Below are 24987 nucleotides of genomic sequence, written 5' to 3'. Positions count from 1 at the left end.
ATCTAGTACATACATAAAAACGGGTTAAAACTATAATGTACATTATATACGCACTAAATACACATCCACATTATGGCTAGACGAAAGGGACCTATGGTGCCTGTCTCTAAATGTTTATGACTGTCCACTGAGAGCTGAAGTCTTCCTGCAGCTGTATTCGTTGAGGAGAGATGAGAACTTCTTTGTAAGGGTCTTGCTATGGCATTTTTGGAGTTGGACGGCAAATCTCTTCCTCCAATAGTCCAAGAATTCTGGGGCATTTGGTTTGCCCTTCTCATTGACTGAACTGTGAGATAGAAGTTGCAGATATTGAAACGCTTTTACTTCCCATCTTCCAAAGTGCTCGAAGACAAGGGGTATTAGTCTCACAGAGGCACCGCCTGGTCTCTTCTCTGAATTGTACTTCCGAGCCGCTGCCCCATCGGTGTATGCGGAGTTGGGAAGGTTTCAAAGCTCCAGGGATGGGCGAGAGATGTATCTAAGTCGATGGTAGATCCCGACTGTGTGTCAAAGAACAACAATATCCGGCTATCCTCGGTTTTTGTACATGCGATGGTGTGGCTCTCTGCAGTGGTGTACGTTTAGACTTCTCAGACAATCTGACCACAAAAACGCAATTGGTTCATGAGACCAAACAGGGCCTCTGCCCAGCTTGCAGGTTATTAGATGGTATCCACTGTCGTCTATGTTTGATCCGCAATTGCAAGTCTTCGCCCAATCAGGGAAAATGGGAAGACCAAACCTCAAGGATCTCGCCAAGCGGTATTCACTGGAGTTAAGTGCGAGACTCGTAGAGGTGGGGATTGCACTGATCCAAGCACCAGCTCCCTTTCCCTTCAAAGATCGAAGTCTAGCAATGTCGCGACCAGTAGAGGCCTCTTCTATCAAAGCGTCTAGTTCGAGTGCTGCTTGTCTGCGGTTGAGATACTGTTGAATTTTGTTTCTACCAGATAGGAAATCCGAGAAGCTTTTGCCAGGAGGAAGTGCCTTTGTAAGAGCATCACCAAGAGAGCCAAAACAACGAGTGATCAGAGTCTGGCAAACGTCGTTTAAATAAGGGAAGCGTCTTGGTAACTCCAGCAGAGTGAGCCAAAGAGGCAATGAAAGCATTGGCTGAGGAACAAGCAGTAGAAATCACGCCAAAACCGCCAAGCCTGCATGATTGGAAGGCGAGCTTGCCTCTACGTCGCATCAGATAGAGAGTTAAATCCTAACAGGTGAGAGAAACAGCCTTGTTCGAAAGTCATGTGTAGTAGCTGCAGTTTTGAGAATATCTGGAGCAATCATCCGAGCCAAATGATTAAGCCTAGGTACATGACAAGACCTGAGGAGCAGGGTGGCACACTGAACATCCTCAAGCTCCTCTAGCCGATTGCAGAAGAAATATTCCGTCTGATCAAAATCGTTGCACGATGACAGCTGAAAATCGAGCTGATCAAATGTTATTCCGAGAATCATGGTACCATTTGACTTGATAGGAATGCCTAACGACTCTGGAACTTGTGCAGATGTGACAGTATCTTTGCAGTAAAATTCGCATTTGTTCCTTGCTATTGTTAGGCCAATTCCAGTGAAAGACTGCTTTAGGCTATTGAAGGAAGAGATTAACTTTCTAGGTGGACCCAGCAAGAAGACGTCGTCAAGATATGCAAGTGCAGTGACATCTGAATCTGAAAACTGCAGTTTGCTAAAAAAAATGGGATGAATTGCCAAAGAAAAAAGTGCGATCCCCAGAGGATTACCCTGATGAACATCAACTTCTGAGGGAATAATAATTTGAGAATTGGCAGTTGTAAACACTTAGACGACCAGCCTGACTATACATTTGTTTTGCATATGAGAGTAAATGTCAGGAAATGTAGATGACACTTCTTGCAAAATATGAGGTCTATCAATGGAGTTGAATGCGTTCTTGGCATTCATTTTTAAAATTGCTCAATCTGGGTGCGAGTTCAGAGATAGCACAACATGACGAAAAGCATCTCTGAGCCACAGTCCATTGATACCGCATGCAGAAATAGCTGTGAAAATCTTTGCTTTTCTGCAAACAGATGGCTCGAGAGGAAATGCGTCTGAGGCACTCTCCAGTGGCTATTGGCCGAATATTTCCGTTTTGTTTGGACAATTTGATTAGTCTAGCTGATGCCAGTAACTCAGCAGGGCCGGCGGAGCAGGGTGGGCCAGGTGGGCCATGGCCCACCCATCGTTCGAAAATGGAACTTCCACCAACAGGCGTTTAGCAAAAACTTCCGGAAAATGGCGTAGGTGATTAAATAAATTAGTTATTGTTCACCTCTACAGATGACACGAACCAATCATATTTCGGAAGTTTACAGCAGGAAGTGTAGGACGGGCACAACATGCCTCGCAAACCCAGTCACTCGTCTTGATGCCCGCTTATTGTTGCCGTAGAGAAACGCCACGAATCATTTCTCTCAGAAGACTGAAGACGTACTGGAGGTGTACAATGAGCCAACGCCGCCTAAACAGTCTGATGGTACTGCATGTACATAGTGACCGAATAGGTACGATGAACCTTTTAGAAATCGGAAATGAGTTCATTAGTGCTAATGACCTACGCAAGTCAATATTTAGTCTTTCAGTCTCTAACAGATGACTATTTTGCGTGCAGTTCAATAAATGATTAAATATTCTCAGAGTACAATACTACTAGTAGGTAGACTACCCTCTGGTAACGCTATCTTTAGCCAGGCTCGACCCTAGCTCTACGGCCTTAGTCAAAAGCTGTCAAGTAGGCGGAGCCTAGCCAAGCAAGGGCTGCAGGGCCCACCCAACATCTGGAGGGCTCCGCCGGCCCTGCTCAGACACGAGATGAGGAAGAGATCCCCATCAATGACAGAGCATGCAAATAGAGAAGATCTGCGGAAGTTTTGTTTTTAATCAAGACTTTCAAATGCTCAAACCGCCATCCTGAGGGTGCAGCACCAGATCCGCGAGGGGACTCTCAAATAACCTAAAACAGCAGCTGTTTTGACAACACTATTGAATGAGATGTATTAAGTGAGTCCAGATTAGGTTTGGTTGTAGCAGAAGGATGTTTTGACCTGTTTCCGTGCAGTCTCTTGCGTAGGAGGAGCTAATTCTGCGCTTGTGAGAACACGCGCAGCACGAGATAACTAGCTCTCCACACCTGACAAGCTGTAGAGCTGCAGATATGCGTGTGTCTTGACGTTTCAATTTGCCGTATGACTTGGCCTATCGACATGGAGATGCTCGTTCCATTGCCAATCTAGAAATTTGTGGTACATAGCTCTAATATCCCATAAGCCGTTCTTTCCTCCCTTGGCGAGTAACTTGTTGCTCAGGACCATACTGGGAATCAGATAGAAATGCTTCCATGCCAGTACGTTGCTAGAATCATCTCTAATTCTTTCTAAAGCAAGAATGCAGCAGTTTTGAAAGCAAGAGCGAACTGTAGGCTTTATATTCCGAACAGATGACACTGGTGTAGACTTGAGAATCTCTTCAATAGAGAGTGATTCGATAAGGCGCCATGCTAGGAGCTCGCGATCGGTAGAGATGACCGTTGGTGAAGGTGCTGAATTCATCGTGAGCGAAAGGGAGGTTGCTTCTTCAGAATGCGCATCGGGAGTTGTCGGGCTGTTCGCGGAAGTGTCACTTGGAGATGTTGACGTCATGACGTTGACCGTTTAGTCGTTCGCTGGAGATCTAAAGCGCTTCCTACATTGACTTGCATGTTGACCTAACGTCAGAACCATTTCGAGCAAAACGAACACTGATGGAGATTCAGGTGTTTAGGGTTAAGCATTTGCCATTAATTAAGTTGAGCATAGAATTAAATACGTATGTGGAGACTCAGAAAACCGTTCGGATGTAGCAGCATACGTATATACGATCATGTCGTAACGATGGTACTGACAATTCACTACAGATGTGGATATTTCAATTGCTCATCCTTTCTTGTGACATTCTACAACCTGCTGCAGAAAAATCAGACTCTATACGCAGCCGAGTGATACAAACAACAGCAGTCTCAATCAGGGTCCAATACACCATGCATCAATCTGTATTAAGGCAAATATTTGCAGTAACTGCAAAGATTTTGGAAGGCGTTTACTAAATTACTTTATATTATGTTTGTCAAATGTGCAAAACTTGTTTGACGTTTTACGTTTTCTTTCAATAGATGCAATCAGACTTGACTCATTCAACTTCAGCAAAGAATCCGATATCATGCATTACTGTTCTTGATATCAAGCTTCATAAAGGACACAATCTTAACAAAACGTTCTGGCAGAAAGGTAGGTATTATAATGATTGTTTATTTTGTAAGAATCTAACGTTGGGTTTGTTACTAGTCAAAAGCCTGGGATTTGATAACACTATAGACCCATACATATCTTTTGAGGTCACGGAGCCTTTGTCAACGGCTAACAACGCCATACAGAAATCGTCCATCAAAGAGAACAATGAAAATCCCATTTGGGAAGAAGAAATAACCATTCCTGTTGACATCTCTAAACCAGGTCGACTACAAATGACTTTGTGGGATTCCAATTTGTTGTCTGATAGCCAAATTTCTTATCCCGTTTTTGTGGATCTGAATGGCTTGGCCGTCGGTGCTAAGTATCAGCGACAGACAGTGAAAATACACGTAAGACTAACTTTCTCAAATGCTGCAAGTAATGAAGAGCTCATAATGATTGTTGTCAGAAAACTGGTTCCATTGAAATCTCTCTACGTTTGCGAAGGTACAGTATATACATACTCACAATTATCATTTATGTATACGTAAGTCAAAGTACTTGCTCTAATTAATGATCTTGGTAATTGTTATAGAGAAGAGTTTGCACATGATGAAATTGACTATTGTAGTCTGAAGAGTACGAAGCAAAATGCTTTTGACGAGGCAAGCAATACATATATCATGATTTTTATTCTTTCACACGCATAGTCATAGGTTTGTTGACATTTGTAAAGGGCCGGTTAGTATTGAGTGTCCGGGGGCTGGCAAATTTGCTATGGGGGCCATAAGTGATTTGCAGGGGTCAATAAACATGTTGGGTCTTCTGTTGGAGGTCATAATTTTTCAGGGTTTTTATCTATATACTATAGAATTGTATGCAAAACAGTATCTTCATTTCTTTAGGGGCTTTACACATGACGTGCATTGCTGAAAACGGCAATGCTTGCTTTTCTTGTTTTGTCAGGGGGATGGAAATGAACAACTTTAGAATCATACTTAAGCACGCTTGAAACCTGAAACAGACTACTTTTTATAGCACATACTGTACTTATACGACTAAATACTGCATATATATGCACATACATGGGATCATCTAAAGTTAACCAACAGACGGTGGGGGCCAGAAATTTTTTTCAGGGGTCACAAAGTATGTGGACCTCGGCAAACCTTTCCAGCCCCCGGACACTTAATAACGCCCAGCCCCTAAGCAACTAGCAGTCCAGTTCGCGTGCCAACTTTTATTCTAGGCGTAGCTAGGGTTATGGTAGTCGTCTTACCGGAAATGGTGACCGACGAAAATAGAGACTGGACGAACAGAAACGATCATGTAAACAACTTTGGAAATGTATAGCGTGCGTTTGCTGTTATTGCTATTGTAATCTCGACATATGGTTGTTGCAGCTTGTCCGCTCAACTACCTGTATAAACAAGTGTTGGGAAGCTTGCGTCTAGTGACGTGTACGCGGCAACAAAACGACGCATGTCCGTCAGCCACCGAACAGATGTACCGATAGGACTGCCTGTTCTTTCTCAGCCATCTGTATAAACAAGCGTTAGGATGCTTCTCTATTGACTTGCACGTGGTACATGCTTGCAAGTAGGTTCTACGTGTGCAGCAACTGTCTGATGTTGTTGAAATTGGAGTACGTACCTGTGCCTCGTTGTTGAGGCTAAAATCAATCGTTGGGTGTTGTAGTAACACACGCATAGGTGCGTTTCCTGCATTGCAGTGCGTTTAGAAGCACATTGCTAAATTCTAAGCAAAGGTCTGGACCTCCAACGCTACGTGTTCGGCGGAGCCGAATACTCTGGGTATATATGGCTGTTTAACAAAGCACGCATTTAACACTTACGCATTTAACAAAACTCAATGGTAAAACACTTTACTTGTTTGGCCAATAGATAACTCAAGTAATATTTAATAATTAAGAAAATAAAAATTTTATGGGGAAAATAGATTATAGAACTTCATTTTTGTACAAAAGCACATTAATAAGCTAAGGGGGGTATACAGACAGTGCGTGACGTTTCTTAAGTACTACTGTATTCTCATCGCTTTGAGTAACTGTCGAAAATGTTGTATTCCATTTTTGAACCAGGCCTTAGGGGGTTTGGGGGTTCCGGAGTTTGGACGAACTTTGAACCTTCCGCTTAGCTAAAGGTCCGCTTTTGATCCAAAGTCGAGTCGCTTGTTCATCTTGGACTCTTTTACATCTACTGTACTGTGATGCAGAAATGGATTTAGACAATTTAAGTACTACAGTAGTGGACTGCTTTGCTCATCGTCAAATTCATTCTTGCAGAATATAGCTATACATATATATATATATATATATATATATATATATATATATATATATATATATATATATATATATATATTTGATTACTTGCGCAAACACAAATTTTAATACTTTCCTCAGGACGCATTTCAACCGTAGCTCACAATGTCTTGAAATCACACTAATTAACAGTCTGTAAGCAAGCTGGAAGTTGCCTAATACCTTTGACCGTCTACGATATATTTTGATAGCATAAAACTGGTCTTAGTATATACTGTCGGTTACGCTATTGTAAATAGTAGGTTAATTATTTGAAAGGTTTCACGCCTAAACAACAAAAATATCGATGCTGAGGTTATCTGCGTTGTTACATACAGATGCTATATTCCAATCCAGATGTTGTACGTCTAGACGTCATCGTCCATTCTGCTGAAGACCTGAAGATGACTCTCTACCGAAAAGGTTTACTCAGTACATTTATAATTAAGTCAATTAATTAAATCAGAGGCTAAGGCTGTTTTATCTAGTCATGCGGCTGTTTGGTTATGACAAGGTGAATCCTTATGTTGAACTTCACATCACGAAACCGTGGGAAAAGGCAAAAGAAGCTGCGAAACAAAAGACAGCATTTAAACTACTCACAAACACGCCTCAGTGGGAGGAAGAGATATCTTTTCTTATTGATAAACGTGATGGAGCGGGACAGCTTACGTTAACTCTCTGTGACTCTCTTCTTGTCGGTTATTCCCTGTCAAGTCCCTGTGTCATTGATCTGGATAAGATCACTTTGGATCAACCCTTTGCGGAAAGAGAAGCGTCCCTTGATGTAATTGAATACTATCGATTCATGTACTGAAAGGTGATGACAGATAGTTGCTGTTTTGTTCAGGGTAAAGGAAAGTTGAAATATTCTATCCGAATGAGAAAGTACGTATGATTACTTAAAACGTATATCGGAAAATGGTTTTATGAACATGATATAATTACCATGCAGTTACTATAATAAGAAATATATATATATATATATATATATATATATATATATATAACAACACAGGTAAGTAGTAAACATAAACAGCATAGATGAAAGAAAGCTTGTCATGTTTGATAATTTTTAAAATAAACTATATGATTACAGTTAAAGACAAATGTGTCTATTTTGGTAAGCTGTCGTGTTGTAGAAAAGGGAAGATTTAGACAAGCCGTTGTCTGCAGTACAAATATAGTGTTGCTAGATAAACGAGCTAGCGTATTGACATTTGCTAGTCTATACATTGAACTCTAGAAATTGATTGTAAAGAAGTCATAATAAAAAATGAAAAATTGCCATCTAAGCTAAAGCACATAGTATTTGTTGATCTGATTTACTTGCAGACCAACTGCTGATGTAAGATTTGGCACAGATCTACACGAGAAAGAAAAGGCCATTTTGACACAAAGAAGCGAAAGCGCTGCTAGAGCTATCAAGACACTTTTGCGACAACCCAAAGCGTCTAAGGTATCATTCACATGTCAAGTTTTAAGCGTTGACGCTTGCATAAAATAGTTTCTATTGTATATCTATAAATGTGTTTTAAAATTACAAATTTAAAATTTTTGATAACTTTGATGACATCAATAATTCATACGTTACATTGCTCAGGTTCCTAACATCAGTTTGATTGGATCTGGTGGCGGCTTTCGAGCTATGATTGGCGTGTCTGGTGCAATGGCAGCATTGCAGGAAGCAGGACTATTAGACTGCTGCACATACATGTCTTCTCTGTCTGGATCTACATGGTATAGACTTTTTTTGTCTTTTCTTGATTATCGTACAAGTTTACTATCTAGGTATTTGTCACTGCTATACGCACTGACAGAAGGCATGGATATTAACAAATGCAAAGACTATGTGAGAGAGCGATGTTCAGCTATGGCACCAGTCATGAATTCGAAAGTACGTACAGTCAAGCATCGCTTTGATGAAGTTTCAAGGAAGCTTCGTGATGGACTGCACGTGTCAGTAGTCGATCTCTGGACGTCTCTTTTGGAAGAAGTGCTTCATTCAGGAATGGAGAAAAAGGAAAGGACTCGACTTTCTGATGCTCAACGGCTTGCAGCGTCCTGTCAGATGCCTTTTCCAATCTACACTGCTGTGGCTGTAGAGCGACACAATCATGAAGAGGTCTTCGCTGGTAAGGAATTGGTTACTAGCGGTTTGTGAGATTTCTGTGGTTTGTTATCTACATGCACGATACATGTATTGTAAAGGAAATTAACTTGTCTTTAAATCAATTAAGCAGACTGTGAGCAAGCGACTTGCAGACAAACAGAGAAGTATGACTGTCAGAGGTTTAACTTTTGCGCTGTTGTTATGTGGAATACTGGCACGCATGCCAACAAAACAATAAAAGGAAAACTACAAAGGCGTTTTAATCGAATACCTTAGCGTTAATTTGGCTGATCAAACGTGACTGAAGCATGCAGACAAACTACCATTATTGTAACACAAACTTAGAGAAATGATTATATAAATATCCCAAAACCAACTGAAGCACAAATCAAAGTAAGAAATTTGTTTTAGTAATAAATATGCTGTATGTGTACACGTGGTGGTTCACAAACCTTTTATTAACAGAGTGGTTGGAATTTACTCCGTTTGAGTATGGAATACACAAAATGAAACTTTTCACAGCAATTGAAAATATCAGCAGCGAAAGAACCTGCGGTATAGTCAGCAGGCGATACCACCAGTTCAATGTGCCTTATTTGCAAGGTAAGTTTTTAAAACAATGATAATGCATATCACGAGTGGTAATGTAAGTACTATATTGTTTTAATGGTATTGTGTTGTATTAGACGTCTCTAATAGTAAATTCTTTTTCTTTGTGTTTACTGGCAGTCCGTTGTAGTTGGTTTTGTTCCCATGTACATTCTTTCTTCTTACCTAACATTCTATTATGTGTCGTGCTCAACCAGATCAGCTGGTTTGTAAAGTCTATTACAAGTACCGGAAGCAAACCCTGCTTCAGAAGTACTTAGACCATCACGGCTGTCTAGAAAGAAGACGTGACTTTACGAAGGATCCGAGTAGATCCCAGAAGCACTGTTTTCTGTAAGTGCTGCAGGTTGTGATGACCTGGAATAATGTCCAGCCACCGTGCAATACCTGCGTGCACTGTGCCCAAAGCTCTCAAGACCACCGGAACCACCAGTGTTCGACAATGCCACATGCGGCTTATCTCCACTCGCAAGTCGCTGTACTTCGCCAACTTCTCAGCATGTTTCTTGCCAATGTTGCCATCAGCAGGACAGCTGATATCAATAAGAAGACAAGTGTTTGTCTTCCTATTTCTGAGACAGATGTCTGGACGATTGGCTTTGACCTTCCTGGCAGTGGGGATGGTGGTATCCCACATCATAGTAATGTCATCCGTCTTCACAAGCCTATCAGGATGATGCCGGTACCATCTGCTCTCCACTGGAGCCCCAAAATGGCGACAAACAGTCCAGTGAATGATGGAGGTCACCTGATTGTGTCGATCAGTGTAAGTCCATCGCTGCCAAAGCACTACAGCCTGCCACAATGTGGTCGACTGTTTCCAGGCCTGCACTGCACATGTGGCAAGTAGGACTGACATCACGATGTAAAATCTTGCGCTCATAGTACCGAGTCTGAAGAGCTTGGTCTTGAGCAGCAACAACCAGTCCCTCAGTTGCAGCAGGAAGATTCGCTGCCTTTAGCCATCCGTAGGTCTCTTTCATGTCCACAGGCGGTTGCTCAGTGAGACGACGATACCGCCCGTGCATAGGCTTCCCGCTCCAGGACCGCGCACGAAGAGAACTGCAACACGTGCGGTAATGTTTCGCATCTGTTTCAGGCGCTTGCTCGAAGCCACCTTCAACCGAGATGGATGCATTCCTGTGTAAGTTCTGCGACTTGTCGTCCGAAGCAAGACTCCTCCGCAGCTGTGCAGTAAAGCGACAAGCCATGCGCTTGATCAAGTGTAAAGATTTTCCAGAGTCACACTCTCGTATCATCTGCATGAAAGGATCAGAACTGTCAGCAAGGTAACAGTTCAGCCTCACAATACAAGATTGATATGTCGACTCAATCTGTTGTAACCCCCTCCCCCCATCACTGCAAGGAGCGTACAGTCGGTCAACGTCTGCAGCAGGATGGTGGACACCGTGCATAGAGAGGAGCTTTCTGGTCCGTCGATCGAGCTGCTGCAGGTCCATGCATCCCCAATGAATGACGCCAAAACCGGTAGTGAGAACCGGTAGTGCAAACCCATTGATGGCTAGAATCTTGTTCCGACCATACAACTCAGTCCGGAGAACCACCTTCACTCTGCGGAAGTGCTCACGACGGAGTCTCTCCCGCATCATGCTGTGCTGAATACTGTTACTCTCATCCACACCCAAGTACTTGTAGACTTGACCCGGTTCCAGACAGTTGATGGTGTCCGTTTTTCCTACCGTCACTCCAGAGTTGTGGCCAGATAGCCTGCCGTTGACAAAGTGTGCAACAGCACATTTGCCCAGACCAAACTTCATCTGGATGTCATCAGAGAAGGTACGAACCGTGTGCAACAAACCATCCAACTGATCAGAGTTTCTGCCATACAGCTTCAGATCATCCATGTAAAGTAGATGACTGATGAGCTGACGTTGGGCAGTCTCACCATGCCCAGTGGTCATCCAGTAGCCGTAGCCGGTTCTGTTCAGCTCCTTGCTCAAAGGATTGAGAGCCATACAGAAGAGAAGTGGAGAAAGTGAGTCACCTTGGAAAATGCCCCCCCCCCCTGATCTGCATAAGCCTTGTCTTGATCGTACTGTTCCCGCAAGAAAGCACCATTGATGTCCTCCTACTCTTCATCACACGTGACAGGAACCTGCACAAGACTGGACTGATCTTATGCAGCTGATAATATTATTATTATTATTATATTATTATTATTATTGTTGTTGTTGTTGTTATTAATTAATTAAGGACATGCAGTAGACAGTGAATGTGGCCAATATTTAAGACTCATCTCACAAAGAAACACAGGAAGGTATAATCAATTGGTAAAGTGCAAGACGTATATTATAACAGCAAGAGCGTATACTATAGATAGATATTGCGAAGTTCTCAAATACTTATTATTTGTGACTCAAATGTAGGGGTGCATGCATTTATTCATATTTTCATAAACTGGAACGTGACAGACTGAACCCACTGCAAACATGCAGGACAGCTCTACAAGATACGGTCAAAGCTGTTTATGCAGCTCAATCACTATTGGATCCTAGTCCCATGAGAGGGTACGGAAGAATGCGTATCTACTACACGTATATATATATACACGCACGTACGCACGCACGACACACACACACACACACACACACACACACACACACACACACACACACACACACACACACACACACACACACGCACGCACGCACGCACCTCTAAACAACTGCATGTTTCTAACTACTGCGAAGCTATACGAATTATTCGGGTTAATTAATTAACGATGTGTATTCGAGCCTTGTTACAATCGATGTGCTGACGAAGATCTACAGACTCAAACGTCTGATATTTTTTTTGTATAGTCTCTTACAATAAATGGTACTGTATTTCAATTAATATAACTAAATTTTACTCACTAATCATATAGTGAGCTTATAGTTAGTGAGCACTTTCGGTTTTCTTCTTTCATAACTAGATTATGTTTTAAAGCCTGGATTCCAAAAACCTTGGATTATGTAGCAACTGCATCCTAATAATTTCATTATATATGTACGTGCAAATTTACTTTGCTTGTTGTTTTATGTTTATCAAACTTAGTCGCAAGTGTAAAAACATTTTCTGACTTTCATTTGCTTATTTTAGCTCTCTGGGGCAGCGCCTTTGCGGGACAAGTTCAAACGTTGATTAATCAATTCACCGAAGGCAAATCGGGGTTGTCAGCGTTTTTTCTTAGAGCGTTCAGCAAAATTCTAGAATGGACGGGTGTGGACGACTTGCGCCCGTTTGCAGCCACTATACCTAACTTCATGAAAGGAATTGACAGCGCTCCTCATCTTGTTAGATCTATCACATTGGCAAAGAGTCCGTTGTTTAAGCAGTACCAGCGTCACCAATATGGCCATTTGAATAAAGATCAAAAGAAAATATATAAGAGGTTATTGAATACAGGGCTACCAAAAGTATGCTAATCTAGACTTTGTTATGGAACTTTGCTTTTATAATTAGTGCGAAGGCACAAGGAAAATCTACAGACGCACCAAAGAAATTCAAAGTATATGTAAGCGCATTCAAAAGCGACAGCAACGAAGCAGAATGTATGTTATTTTATTTAATTAATTAATTCTCAATTTTAATTTTTATTATATTATAGCGTATCAAAAGTCTATTCAGGCAGAAGATCGTTTAACCGTTGTAGATGCTGGGTTAGATTTCAACTTGCCATTTCCACCTCTGCTTCGACCCGAACGACACACTGACATCTTTCTTACGTTTGACTACTCTTGGTACGGATCTTTGGAGAAAAATCCATTGAAGGTGATTTATGAGTTAGAGTAAAGATGTTTTAAGTTTGTAAATGACTTTTATATAGAATGTATGGAAAGCCATGACATGGGCCAAGCGTCACGGTTACAAGTTTCCAGAAGTTCGTGCGGATATGTTTGATGCCAAAAATCCAAAGAAGTATTACATCTTAGAAGACAAGGAAGATCCTGATTGTCCTATTGTCATTCTGTTTTGTTTGTGCAACTCTCATGAACAAGTCGATCCATATTCCTCGGTTTACGACACTTTCAATTTTGAATACACTTTGGATGATGTCGTTCGACTCCAGGAGCTGTGTCATGACAACACGACACTGGCCATCGATGATATCAAAGATTGTATCCGCAGGAAGATGCAACTCTAACTTGAAATGATTTCAAATCACTTCAAATGATGAGTAACATGAACAATTGCAGTTTTGTTGAATTGCATCAAAGGTCTGTGTAATTGTTTCGCTCGCGCAGTGTAGAGTACTCTTCAACTTGTTGTCTAGCAAAGCAAATGTTATGAACTGCTGGAATTGTTTGGTGCTAAGTAGCTATAAATTTACACTGTTTGACGTCTAGTTACATGGTATGTGGTTACCGCCGTAAATTAGCTTTCACTAATTACTCAGATGTAGAAACTATTTTTAACGTCTCTAATACAACTGTACGGGCGCTGCTAGATGATACTGGACACGATGGCTAAACATTTAGTGATAGCGAAGCTAGTCGCGACTCGTTCTCCGTATCAGATGATTGGGCTTGATGGTAGTGGTATAGTGACGACGGACGTGACGTCATTTCTAATGTGAACTCAGCTTCAATTGAATGTGCAGATTATTACAGCTCAGAAAGTATTCAAGCAGATTTATAGGTATTTTCGTGTACACTCTGCTATTAAACTCTTTTGTTACTTTTTTTAACTCGTGCAAAGGCTCACACAATAATTATCAGTAATTTACCATCAGCCACAGAATGGTCACTTCAAGTAGTTTGAATCGACTCAATACATAGGATAAGAGGTAGGTAGGTGATCCAGTCAGAATGGCGATTGTTAATTGTCTTGCATCCAGCATATGTGTGAGTGTTCTGTGGGCTTGCTTTACTAAAATTTTTAGTCCTTGCGTCTGAGAATGATGCGGTCGCCCAGTAATAATTTTGCAATCTCCTGGCTACAACAAAAATTTTCAAATTATTTAAATATAAGAAAGAGAAAGATGGCGATATAGTTTGAGGATGCTAGGAGGTTCGATCGAACCCCTCGAACCCCCTGGCTACGCGCCTGATATAGCTATTCACAGAAAACCTCGACTGCCTCTAACTCTGAAACAGACTATAGTTAGTTGCAATTCGATCAGCAGAATGCAACTACTAATTCTTACAGATGCGCCTAGGTACTGTAGTCTGTCGAGCGACCGAAAACCGAAAAAGAGAATCAGATTTACATTAGTCCTGAAATACATAACAGAAAGACTATCAAATAGCAAGATGCATTTATATTAAAGATTAATCAAACCAAAGCCCGGTCTAAGCCAATCTGCCTAACTTGAAATTACAAATATAAATATTTGCTTGATTTGGCCTCCATTAAAGTGAAAAGCAATCTTAGATTTGTATATTCTAGAGACTTGTAAACATAATTGAAAATTCCATCATTTAAAGCTTTAAAAACTTTAGTGCAGATGTTAATTTGAAACAAATTTTAGATTGTTTCAAAAATAGAAGTGATTGTAAATCAGTCCAGATTATTTGAAAACCATCAGACAACTACCAAAAGCTCTACCTTCTTTACTGCAGAGCTTGTAGCTGTATGGCAGCGGTCCCCGCGCGATTGGCGAAAGGTTGCCAGACAACATCCCACGATGGTTCGTAAATGGCTCCGCCGCTCGATCGAGCCAGTACCTGGCAAAATGTTCCCACTTGGCTGGACTATCGTCGAGGAGACGAGGTATTCATTCCAACTCAAACACGTCAACTTTTTTCTTGACAATGATGCCCCCGAGGCCTCCCTTTTCCACCAGACGTTCACGACGTCTAACATATGCACGGTGTCAGCCCCAAAATAATTTCTAGATTGCGGTGTTCAACCGATTAAGAAGTCGCCGCGGCGGATGGACGACCTGTGCAACATACTAAAGTTTGAATAATACAAGCGTTTTGGCGACAACGGTTTTGCCGACGAGAGAAACGCTGCAATTCTTCCAAGCTCGAGGGATGGCGTTCATCTCATCGACAGCCGCTGGCCAGTAGTCTTCACACAGTCGTGGATTCGTTCCGACACAGATACCTAAAAGACGAAGGCTACCACACGTCCGCTGTAGCCCTAATGGGCGGTCAAAACGGGTTTTTCAAGACCCCACAAAGAGTCCACGAGATTTAGCAACGTTGAGTCGAGCACCGCTGCCGAGTTTGTACGTGTCAATGCACTATCGAAGGACATCAAGGTTCTCATCCGAAGTGACGACGACTGTGGTGTCGTCGGCATACTGACTGACCTTGCGACAGTCATCGGTCCCAGGCAAGGCGAGTCTCCCGACTCGAGGCGACCGAATTAAGCAAGAGAACGTCTCAGACACAAGAACATACAAAATAAGTGACAGCGGACATCTCTACCGTACTCCGCGACTAGGATGGATTTGTTGCGAGAGCCAGCCATTTACAATGACGCGGCTGGAGATGACCGTGTAAAGACATTTGACGCATGGACAAAAGTATAAACCAAAATTGAATCGCTGTAAGAAGCCGTCTACGAGCGACTAAGACACTCGATCGAAGGCCTTCTCCTGATCGAGACTAACCAGGACAGCCGGTCGATTAGTCACGTCGCAGTACTTAATCGATCACATCTGCAAAAGACGACAGTTGTCTCAGATGCTGCGACCGGGTACGCTGCACGTTTGGTTCATATGGACTACAGACGCTAGCACCGATGTAATTCTGCTGGTCAAAATTTTAGCCAAAATCTTGTGGTCTGCGGTCAGCAACGCTATTGGACGCCAATTTCAAAGATCGCGATGATCGTTCTTCTTATACATAAGACGAATAACGCCAGTTTTCTGACTAAGACTTAGTTCGCCGTCCTCGACTTCGGCGCTAAACAACTCCAACAGATCGTCGCACAACAAATTCTAGAAGCTCTGTAAAATTCTACGGTATCCTGTCTATACCTGGTGACTTGTTCGACTCATGGATTGGGCGGCTCGTTTGCACTCCTTGAGCGATAATGGCGCGTCGAAAGACTGTCTGTCGTCGTCCCTCAAAGTAGAAGTCAGTAAGTCGAGAAGTGCTTCTTCAAATTCCGGCGTCGTAGCCTCCGCACGTTATAGATGGTCGTAGAACGTTGCTGCTAATTTTAGCATAGAAGACGGTGTCTTGTGTGCAACGTCGTCGTCGTCGTCGTCTTGCAACTCCATTATGGACGATTTCCGCCCTCGTCTCTTCTCTTGTAATAAGAAGAAACGATATACTTTGTCGCCCTTCTCAAGCCATGGTATACGCGAACGGATACGGTTCCCAGTCAGTGAGAGCCGGTCTAACTGTCTCAATTCTTCTTCACAGCAGCGAAAAGAACAGACTGCGTCGACATCCACTTTCCGTCTGCCACGAGTCTCTGAAGGATCTCCATCTGCATGGAGCTGATTATGACGCAGGTTTTGCGATCTGCTCTTCGCCTGACAGAAGTTAATTAATAATAATAATATCGCGGACGTACGCCTTTGCCCACGTCCCACAACGCGAGAGAAGACCCGAAGAGTTGGCGCTCATCACGCCACGTCTGCCAGAAATTGCGTTTAATCAGACAGTAGTTCGGGTCGTTCAGTACGGACACTTTCAAGTGCCAATATTCAGGCCTATGGTGGGCCGGTTGTGAAAAGTAAAGAAGCTTTTACCAACGAATGATAACGGGCTATATGTCATTGGACACCAGAACGTGATCGATACGCGACATATGACGCACATTGAGTTTTCTTCACGTAAAACCGCGGATGGTCGGGTTAACACTATGATACACGTCACTCAGGCCGTTCGTCGCGAGCAAGCTGATGAATAACCTCGTCGATATCACATCGCTAACTAGGGAGACAATGCCGGACGGTCTGTCTTTCGACGCATCTAGTACGGTGTTGAAGTCGCCCGCCACAAAGTAACGAGATAAATCTAACGTTACGTCCGCTCAAGAACGTCGTTAAAGAACGTCCTGAGCTCTCTTTTGTCATTAAGACAGTATACGTACGCTCGTGAACGTGTAATCGACTTCTTGAATAGACAGTGTCACCTACAGTAGTCGTTCCTCATCATGGCGCTCTGTGGACATAAACCGTGCATTCAACAAAGGGGACGTGAACTTCTCCATTGCTCAACACGTTATGATTCTTCACGAAGAGAAGCTACTTTTTAGCTATTATTAACCATTACTCTGCCACACTCCTTACTATTGGAGTAGGTAATGGGCAGGCATGGGTTGCTGTGTCTGAAGTATATAGTATAACATATCATTGCATTAATTAAACAAGGTGACTCAGACATTTGATGTGATGATTTCTTGGTATTAATCAATTCACAGTTATGAGCAGTATATTGATCTTCCATACAAAACCACGTGTGAGAAACTCAGCTAATTACATCTACTTTGTATAATCAGCAATTTGTTCTTCGATTGCATTAATCTGATTGATCATGTCACCCAGTCTTTCTTCATTCATTTCAAATCGCACAACTTCACTGCCCTGAACATACACATGACAATAATGAAATGACAAATATTTGAAGCCTCTCATTCAAAGAAATCATCACCAACATATAGAGTAAGTGATGTAAGTGGGGCTGAATGGCACATGCTTCACAAAATTCTCATCACCAGCTACAGGGGCGGCGGAGCGAGTTGAAAGTTGAGGGGGCTGAAAGGGTAAACATTACAGAAAGCAGAAATTCTACAGCATAAAGTTGATAAAGTTGGGGGGGCTCTAGCCCCCCCAGCCCCCCCCGGCTCCGCCGCCCCTGAGCTATATATATATGCTCATGATGAAAGAATCTCCGAGATGCCCATCAGTGCCTTCTCAGAACCTGAACAAGCAAGGCTAATAACATGTTGCCCTGACTTCTTGCTTTGCTGTGACAGGCCACTGGCTCTTGCTCATGCATTTGGTGCATGTGCATCTTTATGTGTGTCTGACTAAGATGATGTCAGAGAGAACGAAGCAAAGCATCATGCTCGATTGATGGGCACAAACTCTGGATTGTCCTGCAGCATTTCACTTCTGCAAATCAAATCAGGACCCTTTCCCTGCAGATTGCCTATTTGTAGCTGCAAGAGATTCAAACTTAGATAGCATGCTCAGAGATCAAACTGTGAACAGTGATGTATGTAGCCTATTAAAAATTTGAATCTGGAAATTGCACACGTGATTGCTGCAGGCATAACATCAACAGCAAGGTGTACCAAGTCAAAGATCTTAAAATCTCTGCCCTCTCAAAGAAGGCTTCATCCGCCTATGTACATGTATATACCATACAATAGTGCAAAATGACATTTCATTACCTCGTTTCTGCCAATTTGCATCTCTACTATTGCAGTTGGCATGTTGAGATCGACAACATGCCTTGCTTTGCTCTTCACATCGATTCTCCAACTGAACGCTTTCAGTTGGTTATCCCATGTGGATTGCCTCACTAATGCTTCATGAACCTAAGACAACAGCGTAAACAGATGTAAACAGGAAGAAGGCCAAGTACTGGCAGAAAATAAACAAAAATACTAGAGTCAACTGTTCAAATTTAGTTAATTAGAATGATACTACCAGAAATTTCCGAAACAGTGCCCAGCTAAAACTCCAGCTAAAACCACCCACATTTGGAAACTTTCTCATTTACAGCCCATGAGCCGCTAATGAAAATCAAGATTGTGGTATGCGATTCGACGTCGGTGCCCAAAATTGGTCAATATTCCGAGGCTGTATATAACGTGCATTACTATACTACAGCGCATGTACAGGTTTGGTAACCAGACAGCAGTCTTACACTGTGAATTAAAGAAGGAACCTCTACACAAGAAGTGTAAGAGGGTCATCAGGTCTGGTTGCACTCGTAAGGTTAAAAGACAGGATGTTGCAAGAGGGCCTCACACTTGCCTACTCTGCGATATTCAAGTCAATCGCCAATTTCTAGAGTTTCCTACGAACCGCCCGGGTGCTTATTGAGAATGGAATTCTTCCATAAATATCCCATTTTCCTTATTGCTGCCGTGGGTGCTGTTTCACAAATTCCCGGTAGTACATTATTAACTCACCTTTGCCTTTTGATTTTTCCAAACCTTCATCAAAGCTTGTGCTTGTTCTTCAGTAATTGGGTTCTAATAGACCAATGGTGCATAGTTAAAGTCAGCAATGATGTTGAATATAAATAACTCAAACACTAAAGCAAACGTATTAAACAAATACGTGCAAGTAGCATTGTTGTACAGTATTTACTAACTCATGTTCAACTGGAAATCATTCTACGTGAATGACTTGACTAGAATCATTTACAGACTCAAAAAACAAATGTCAAGTTCTCCCTACAAACAAATCCTTGTAATACTCGAAAACGTTTGGAAGAAAGCTACAATTTCAATGCTTTGTATCTGTTTCTTACCTCAAATGCTGAACAGCAGAGAGATGTATTTACCGTATTTCTTCAGGAGTTCCCAAGAAAATATAGTATCGTGGCGTGTAATTTAATTAGCTAAATTTTAAAGTGGGTTTGGGTGTGGCATTGATAGAAAGTTGAGCTAAATAAGTGGCAAACTGCATTACTCAAAGTTGCTCAATAAATTGCTTACAACATTTAGATTATCTCTCTTGTTTACTTAAGGCCTTCATGTACATTAACTAAAATTCTATTTTGAATTTCTAACTAATTGATTTCTAAATGTTTATCGTCAGCTATCCTTTAATTAAGGTTCATTCAATTCAAAGCAGTCAGATATTTTGGATCTTTGTTTTGCTGACATCAACCATAGGACCCTGCGCTCACTACAGTTTCTGAAAACCATATGTTGATTAGCACTTATTTTATACATGTGCCAACATACAAGTTGACAGTGTCCCCCTGTGCATGTCATATGATGTGCAATGTATGCATGAGTTGTTAACACGTGAATTAATTAATAACCATTCCTACTAAAAGCTACAAAGCAGAAACAATGTCTACGTGCCATCCAAAGGATTCATAAAATACATCTTTTCGTTTTGCCTGTACAGATAAACATACCCTAAAAACATAGCGCACTCCGAGGACTGGGGAAGTCCCTGTTTCTTAATAGAGGCTACTCTAAAGGCCAGAGCTAGGGAGACACTTACAACTAAAGACTGCAGCTGGAACTCTAGAAATATATATGTAGCTGAAGTTGTAATTAGCATTAATATTTGACCCTGGCAGAAAAGTAAAATTTTTCTAAATGTACTTCATAGTCTTCATCCACTTTGTATCTTTGCCTTGATCCACTTTGCCTTTTTCTGGAGTATGTTTGTGCTAATCAAGCCAACCTGGGCTGCACGTGGATGGTGTGTTACTAACAAATGCAAAAACCGGCATAAATGTATAGACTGTCCAGGTCCGTGACCCTTCCGGCCATTTCAATTTTCAAATTTCAATTTACTTTTCATTTTTAATTTTTTAATTTTTTGTGAAAGGTTTTCAATTATTTTGCTAAAAAATTAATTCAGTAAGCAAATTTTTATTTTCTTATTTTTCATATTTTCATTTTTTGTTTTTGATTTTCATTTTCGTTTTTCATTTTTTATTTTCGAGTTTTTATTTTTGATTATATTTGGTTGAGTTGAACATCAAAAGAATTGAACACGGAGAGAACAAAAAATTAATGCAGCAAGAACGAAAAATGAACGCAGCAAGAACGAAAAATGAAACAGCCTTGTGCGAAGTATGCAGAAGAGAGTCTGGTGGAACGCGTGCCCTAGTCATAGCTCAACGCAGTATGGAGTCGTTTTTCATTCCAACGCGTGCTGCTGATTGCAAGGGGCGGAGTGGTTCTCTTGCAATTTCCGCTTTAATGAGAAGAAAGTCTCTCTCTCCCCCAAAAAATAATCTATCTCAGGTGCGAGCAGCCATTGCTGATGAGCACAGTACATATGCATGGTATATGAATTTATCTATTACCACATATAATTCTAACAATTGCAACAGTCTAACTAAATCTAAACTCAACAAATGTAGTAACTATACTGAAACTCGTTCAAACTCTTTTAGGCTACTCTAGATTAACTACCATTTATACACGCAGTAAACCACAACTAAAAACAAAAATGCCTGGTTTGCTGTTCTACACATGCGCACGTACGTGCCACCATCACCTCTGGACTTGAATCTTGAGCTTCTGTCCTTGCGGATGGCTCTCTTGTCACTGCAGACCTGCCTAAACAGGACAACGTCGTGTGCTGGCCAAGTACCTCGGGTATAGCTATATAGCTCATGCAGACTCGATTGACTCTGTGCCATCATGATCGCACCGTCGCTGTGAACGAGGCTACTACCATAGACATGAGAAGACTGGCAGAAACGACAGCGAAGCTTCTCCCAGTGCCAAATATGCCACTGCTTTACAAGACATCACAACCTGCTGTCGGCAGTGGCTTGGGTGTCAGCAGTGCGTAGAGCGGTGGCAAGTTACAAGTGGCCGACGTTGCCCTCTGTCTCTGCAATACAACATGAAATGGCGGTCCACTCTGCGTGACTCTCCGTATACGTAGCTTGGACGAATTGACAAAGCTGAGCAAGCAAGTAAGTCATGTATTGCATGCCCGAGGTACTTGGCCAGCTGAGCACAAGAACATTGTCCGGCTTAGGCAGGTCTGCAGTGACATCCGCAAGGACAGAAGCTCAAGATTCAAGTTCTGCGGTGTTGGAGGCACGTACGCGCACATGTGTAGAACAGCAAACAAGGCATCTTTGTTTTTAGTTACTGTGTACTGCGTGTATAAATGGTAGTTAATCTAGAGTAGCCTAAAAGAGTCTGAACGAGTTTCAGTATAGTTACTACATTTGTTGAGTTTAGATTTAGTTAGACTGTTGCAATTGTTAGAATTATGTGGTAATAGATAAATTCCTATACCCTGAAAGAAGAAATTTGTACAGGAGAAAAATTCGTGCGATTTGTGCGATCACAAGCCCATCGCACAAAATAAATTCCACATATATTTTTCCCTTGCGCATGGCCTTATTGTCGCACAAATTAATTCCGCACAAGTAGTAATTTTTCTCCCGCACAAATTTCTTCTTTCAGGGTACCATGCATATGTACTGTGCTCATCAGCAATGGCTGCTCGCATCTGAGATTGATTATTCTTTTGGCTTTTGGCGAGAGGGAGATTTCCTTCTCGTTAAAGCGAAAATTGCAAGAGATCGTTCTAGGGCAGAAGTCGTCCAAGAACCACTCCGCCCCTTCCAATCAGTAGCACGCGTTGGAATGAAAAACGACTCTCTACTGTGTTGCACTATGACTAGGGCACGCGTTCCACCAGACTCCCTGCTGCGTACTTCGCACAAGGCTGTTTCATTTTTCGTTCTGGCTGCGTTCATTTTTCATTATTGCTGCATTCATTTTTCATTTTTGCTGTGTTCATTTTTCATTCTTGCTGCGTTCATTTTTCATTTTTGCTGTGTTCATTTTTTGTTCTTGCTGCGTTCATTTTTCATTCTTTCCGCGTTCAATTCTTTTGACATCCAACTCAACCAAATATAACCAAAAATAGTAACTTGAAAATAGAAAAATGAAAAATAAAAAATGAGAATAAAAATGAAAAATAAAAATATGAAAAATAAAAAATAAAATTTGCTTGCCAAATTAATTTTTTCAGCAAAACAATTGAAAACCTTTGACAAAAACATTTAAAAATAAAAAATAAAAATAGAAATAAAAATCTAAAAATAAAAAATTGAAATTTGAAAATTGAAATGGCCGGAAGGGTCACGAACATGTCCAGCACCTTTAAAATAGAAGTCACATTCAAATAAGTCCCTCATTAATATCACAGTTAGCAACCACTGCTACGTGTACAACAGACATCGTGGCCTCTAATAGAATATAATCCTAGCCTCTTGTTCAGTCCTCTTAATAAATTGCAGTGGCGCAAGCCATACAAGTCATCTGCAAGTGTTTGAAAGCAATTATGAAACTCTTTACCTAGGTGTAAGAGATCCCACTGGAATGTTGCTTGCAAAAGAAAAGCAAGTGCCTTATAATACTATAGTGAAAAAGATTCACAAGCAAATGACACACAATCCTCACAAACGTACACTGACTGAGAGCCTGCTAGTCAGCTGACAATCTGACTTCAAAAGGTTGTTCGTATCCTACAAACATCGTAACAACTTGTACAATACAGAAATGTCATCCTACTTAGCTATACTGGTGATGAGACACAAGAAGGTATCAATAAGCCTCTGTATGTAGCATAGTTGCACTAGATAACTCACTGACTGCCTAGTTGCATGATTCAAGCAATAGGAATTTACATGTTTGCAGGCCTAGGAAACGTGATATTGTCCCAAATTATACTGATGTCGTGACCTAATCCTCTAATCAGCATGCAAGAGGTGACAAAAAAAGATGTACAGACGCCAGACATTTCTTTTGTTGAGTAGCTCTCAGATAACAGAACACATAGGGTACAACCTGATACAAATCATTATTCCAAAACGAGTGGAGAGACACAAGCACATCTGTGTCAGTCGTGTAGCTAATAATTAATGCACTCTGCTACTTTATGTGACATCTTTCTCAGTATATGACAAAGCTCTCACAACTACCATTTCCATGTATATTCACTGATACGCGACCCAGAGTATGTTCTCTAAAAAATTGCTTATCCAAAATCTGTGAGAGGCAGGGACCTAAAGGCAATCACTTCCCTGCCAGGCAATACCAGTCCTGTTGCATCTCACACCTGTAGGGTTTACTGTTTGGGGTTACATAATTACTTTCAAACTATGGAAATTTGGAGTTGGCACTTGTCACTGCACACATTCAATCCTATGTCAGTCATTTAGACACTCATATTCCATTCCCAATTATCTGCAGGACTTGAGCAGGCCCTCTTCACCTGTGAGTCCTAACCCTCTCCTCATCTTGAGCGTTAGGAGGAACTATGCAAAAGGCTAACAATGTCTGAACTATCTTCTATGCATCTGAGCAATACAAATCCACACAAGCATTCGCAAGAAAAACAGATTACTTGACCATATAAGTAATGACAGAAAGAAAGGAGTTCCAAATTTATTTTTCAGAAAGCAAACACCCTGGAACCCAAATAAAATGCGTCACCTCTCGTTTCTTCATTTGTGATGTCAAGAAAGCGTCCAACTGTTTAAAGTCCATGTTAGCAGCCGAAATGTTACTTAATATTGTAGAAAATCGCTTTACATATCCTTGAAAGTCTAGCAATTACAGAAACAATGGAAACTAAAAGTGCACAAAATGTTCCTAGCCAAAGGCCTCACCATCTTGTGACGCATCTGGACACACCTGGTCTTTCATTTCTTCGTCTGAGATAGAAGAACCATAGAACAGACGTTCAGTAAGACGATGAATCAAGACAGATACGTCCATCCACTGTCACGTGACCTTACTAATCTAGCCTCTAACGCGCGCACGTCATTTGTCTCGTCGGCCTTAGTTGTTCCCGTATGTCCTTCCTCTGATCTGATCTCTGCAGTACCAAGTACAAAAACTCTTTATGCCCATAAAATTTAAATTTATGTGAGTCACTGGTGTGAGTCTGTCTGGTGAGTCTGGGTGTGTGCAGAGCCATGTATAGAGAGAGTTGCGACAACCCGGATTTGGACGCCATGTTTTATCCAACCGCGCAAGATAAAAATTGCCGTAAAAATTGTAGCGACTACGAGAAAACTCGAGAACAAGAGGAACCAGTACACTAATAAAGAAGAAACGACTAC

The 24987-nt window shown here is 41.5% G+C and overlaps 3 protein-coding genes across 3 annotated transcripts in view; 2 read left to right on the top strand and 1 right to left on the bottom strand.

Moving 5' to 3' along the window:
- The window catches only part of LOC134189215 (uncharacterized), an 8820-nt gene extending 3884 nt beyond the window's left edge, over positions 1–4936 (top strand). Inside the window, exons 3-6 of the mRNA XM_062657456.1 lie at positions 4169–4283; positions 4341–4636; positions 4696–4733; positions 4822–4936. Coding sequence (XP_062513440.1) covers positions 4169–4283; positions 4341–4636; positions 4696–4733; positions 4822–4936 — 564 coding nt within the window. The remainder of the gene's footprint in view (positions 1–4168; positions 4284–4340; positions 4637–4695; positions 4734–4821) is intronic.
- Positions 4937–6895: 1959 nt separating this feature from the next.
- LOC134188892 (cytosolic phospholipase A2-like) lies at positions 6896–13614 on the top strand. The gene is made up of 11 exons (XM_062657097.1): positions 6896–6972; positions 7038–7336; positions 7400–7437; positions 7885–8008; positions 8153–8289; positions 8341–8684; positions 9128–9265; positions 12374–12665; positions 12737–12825; positions 12882–13045; positions 13101–13614. The coding sequence occupies exons 1-11, from the start codon at positions 6954–6956 to the stop codon at positions 13416–13418; spliced, it is 1962 nt and encodes a 653-aa protein (XP_062513081.1). The 5' UTR covers positions 6896–6953; the 3' UTR covers positions 13419–13614.
- Positions 13615–17574: 3960 nt separating this feature from the next.
- On the bottom strand, positions 17575–24669 carry LOC134188859 (COMM domain-containing protein 1-like). Its single transcript, XM_062657063.1, has 5 exons — positions 24532–24669; positions 24356–24468; positions 19325–19387; positions 18578–18724; positions 17575–17765 (listed from the first exon to the last, which is right to left on the bottom strand). The coding sequence occupies exons 1-5, from the start codon at positions 24638–24640 to the stop codon at positions 17664–17666; spliced, it is 534 nt and encodes a 177-aa protein (XP_062513047.1). The 5' UTR covers positions 24641–24669; the 3' UTR covers positions 17575–17663.
- Positions 24670–24987: the final 318 nt, after the last annotated feature.

Source organism: Corticium candelabrum, chromosome 13, assembly GCF_963422355.1.
Source record: "Corticium candelabrum chromosome 13, ooCorCand1.1, whole genome shotgun sequence".
NCBI classification, from domain to species: domain Eukaryota; kingdom Metazoa; phylum Porifera; class Homoscleromorpha; order Homosclerophorida; family Plakinidae; genus Corticium; species Corticium candelabrum.
The sequence above is the reverse complement of the archived record's forward strand: the minus strand, read 5'-3'. Positions and strand labels throughout refer to the sequence as shown.

Coding starts and splice junctions, on each gene's coding strand:
- LOC134188859 (XM_062657063.1), bottom strand. CDS start 24,640: ATGGACGTATCTGTCTTGATTCATCGTCTTACTGAACGTCTGTTCTAT. Junction 19,388..24,355: donor CACAAATGAAGAAACGAGAG/GTGACGCATTTT, acceptor TTGGTCTATTAG/AACCCAATTACTGAAGAACA. Junction 18,725..19,324: donor GGAAAAATCAAAAGGCAAAG/GTGAGTTAATAA, acceptor CTGTTGTCTTAG/GTTCATGAAGCATTAGTGAG.
- LOC134188892 (XM_062657097.1), top strand. Junction 7,337..7,399: donor AAAGAGAAGCGTCCCTTGAT/GTAATTGAATAC, acceptor TGTTTTGTTCAG/GGTAAAGGAAAGTTGAAATA. Junction 8,685..9,127: donor TCATGAAGAGGTCTTCGCTG/GTAAGGAATTGG, acceptor TTTTATTAACAG/AGTGGTTGGAATTTACTCCG.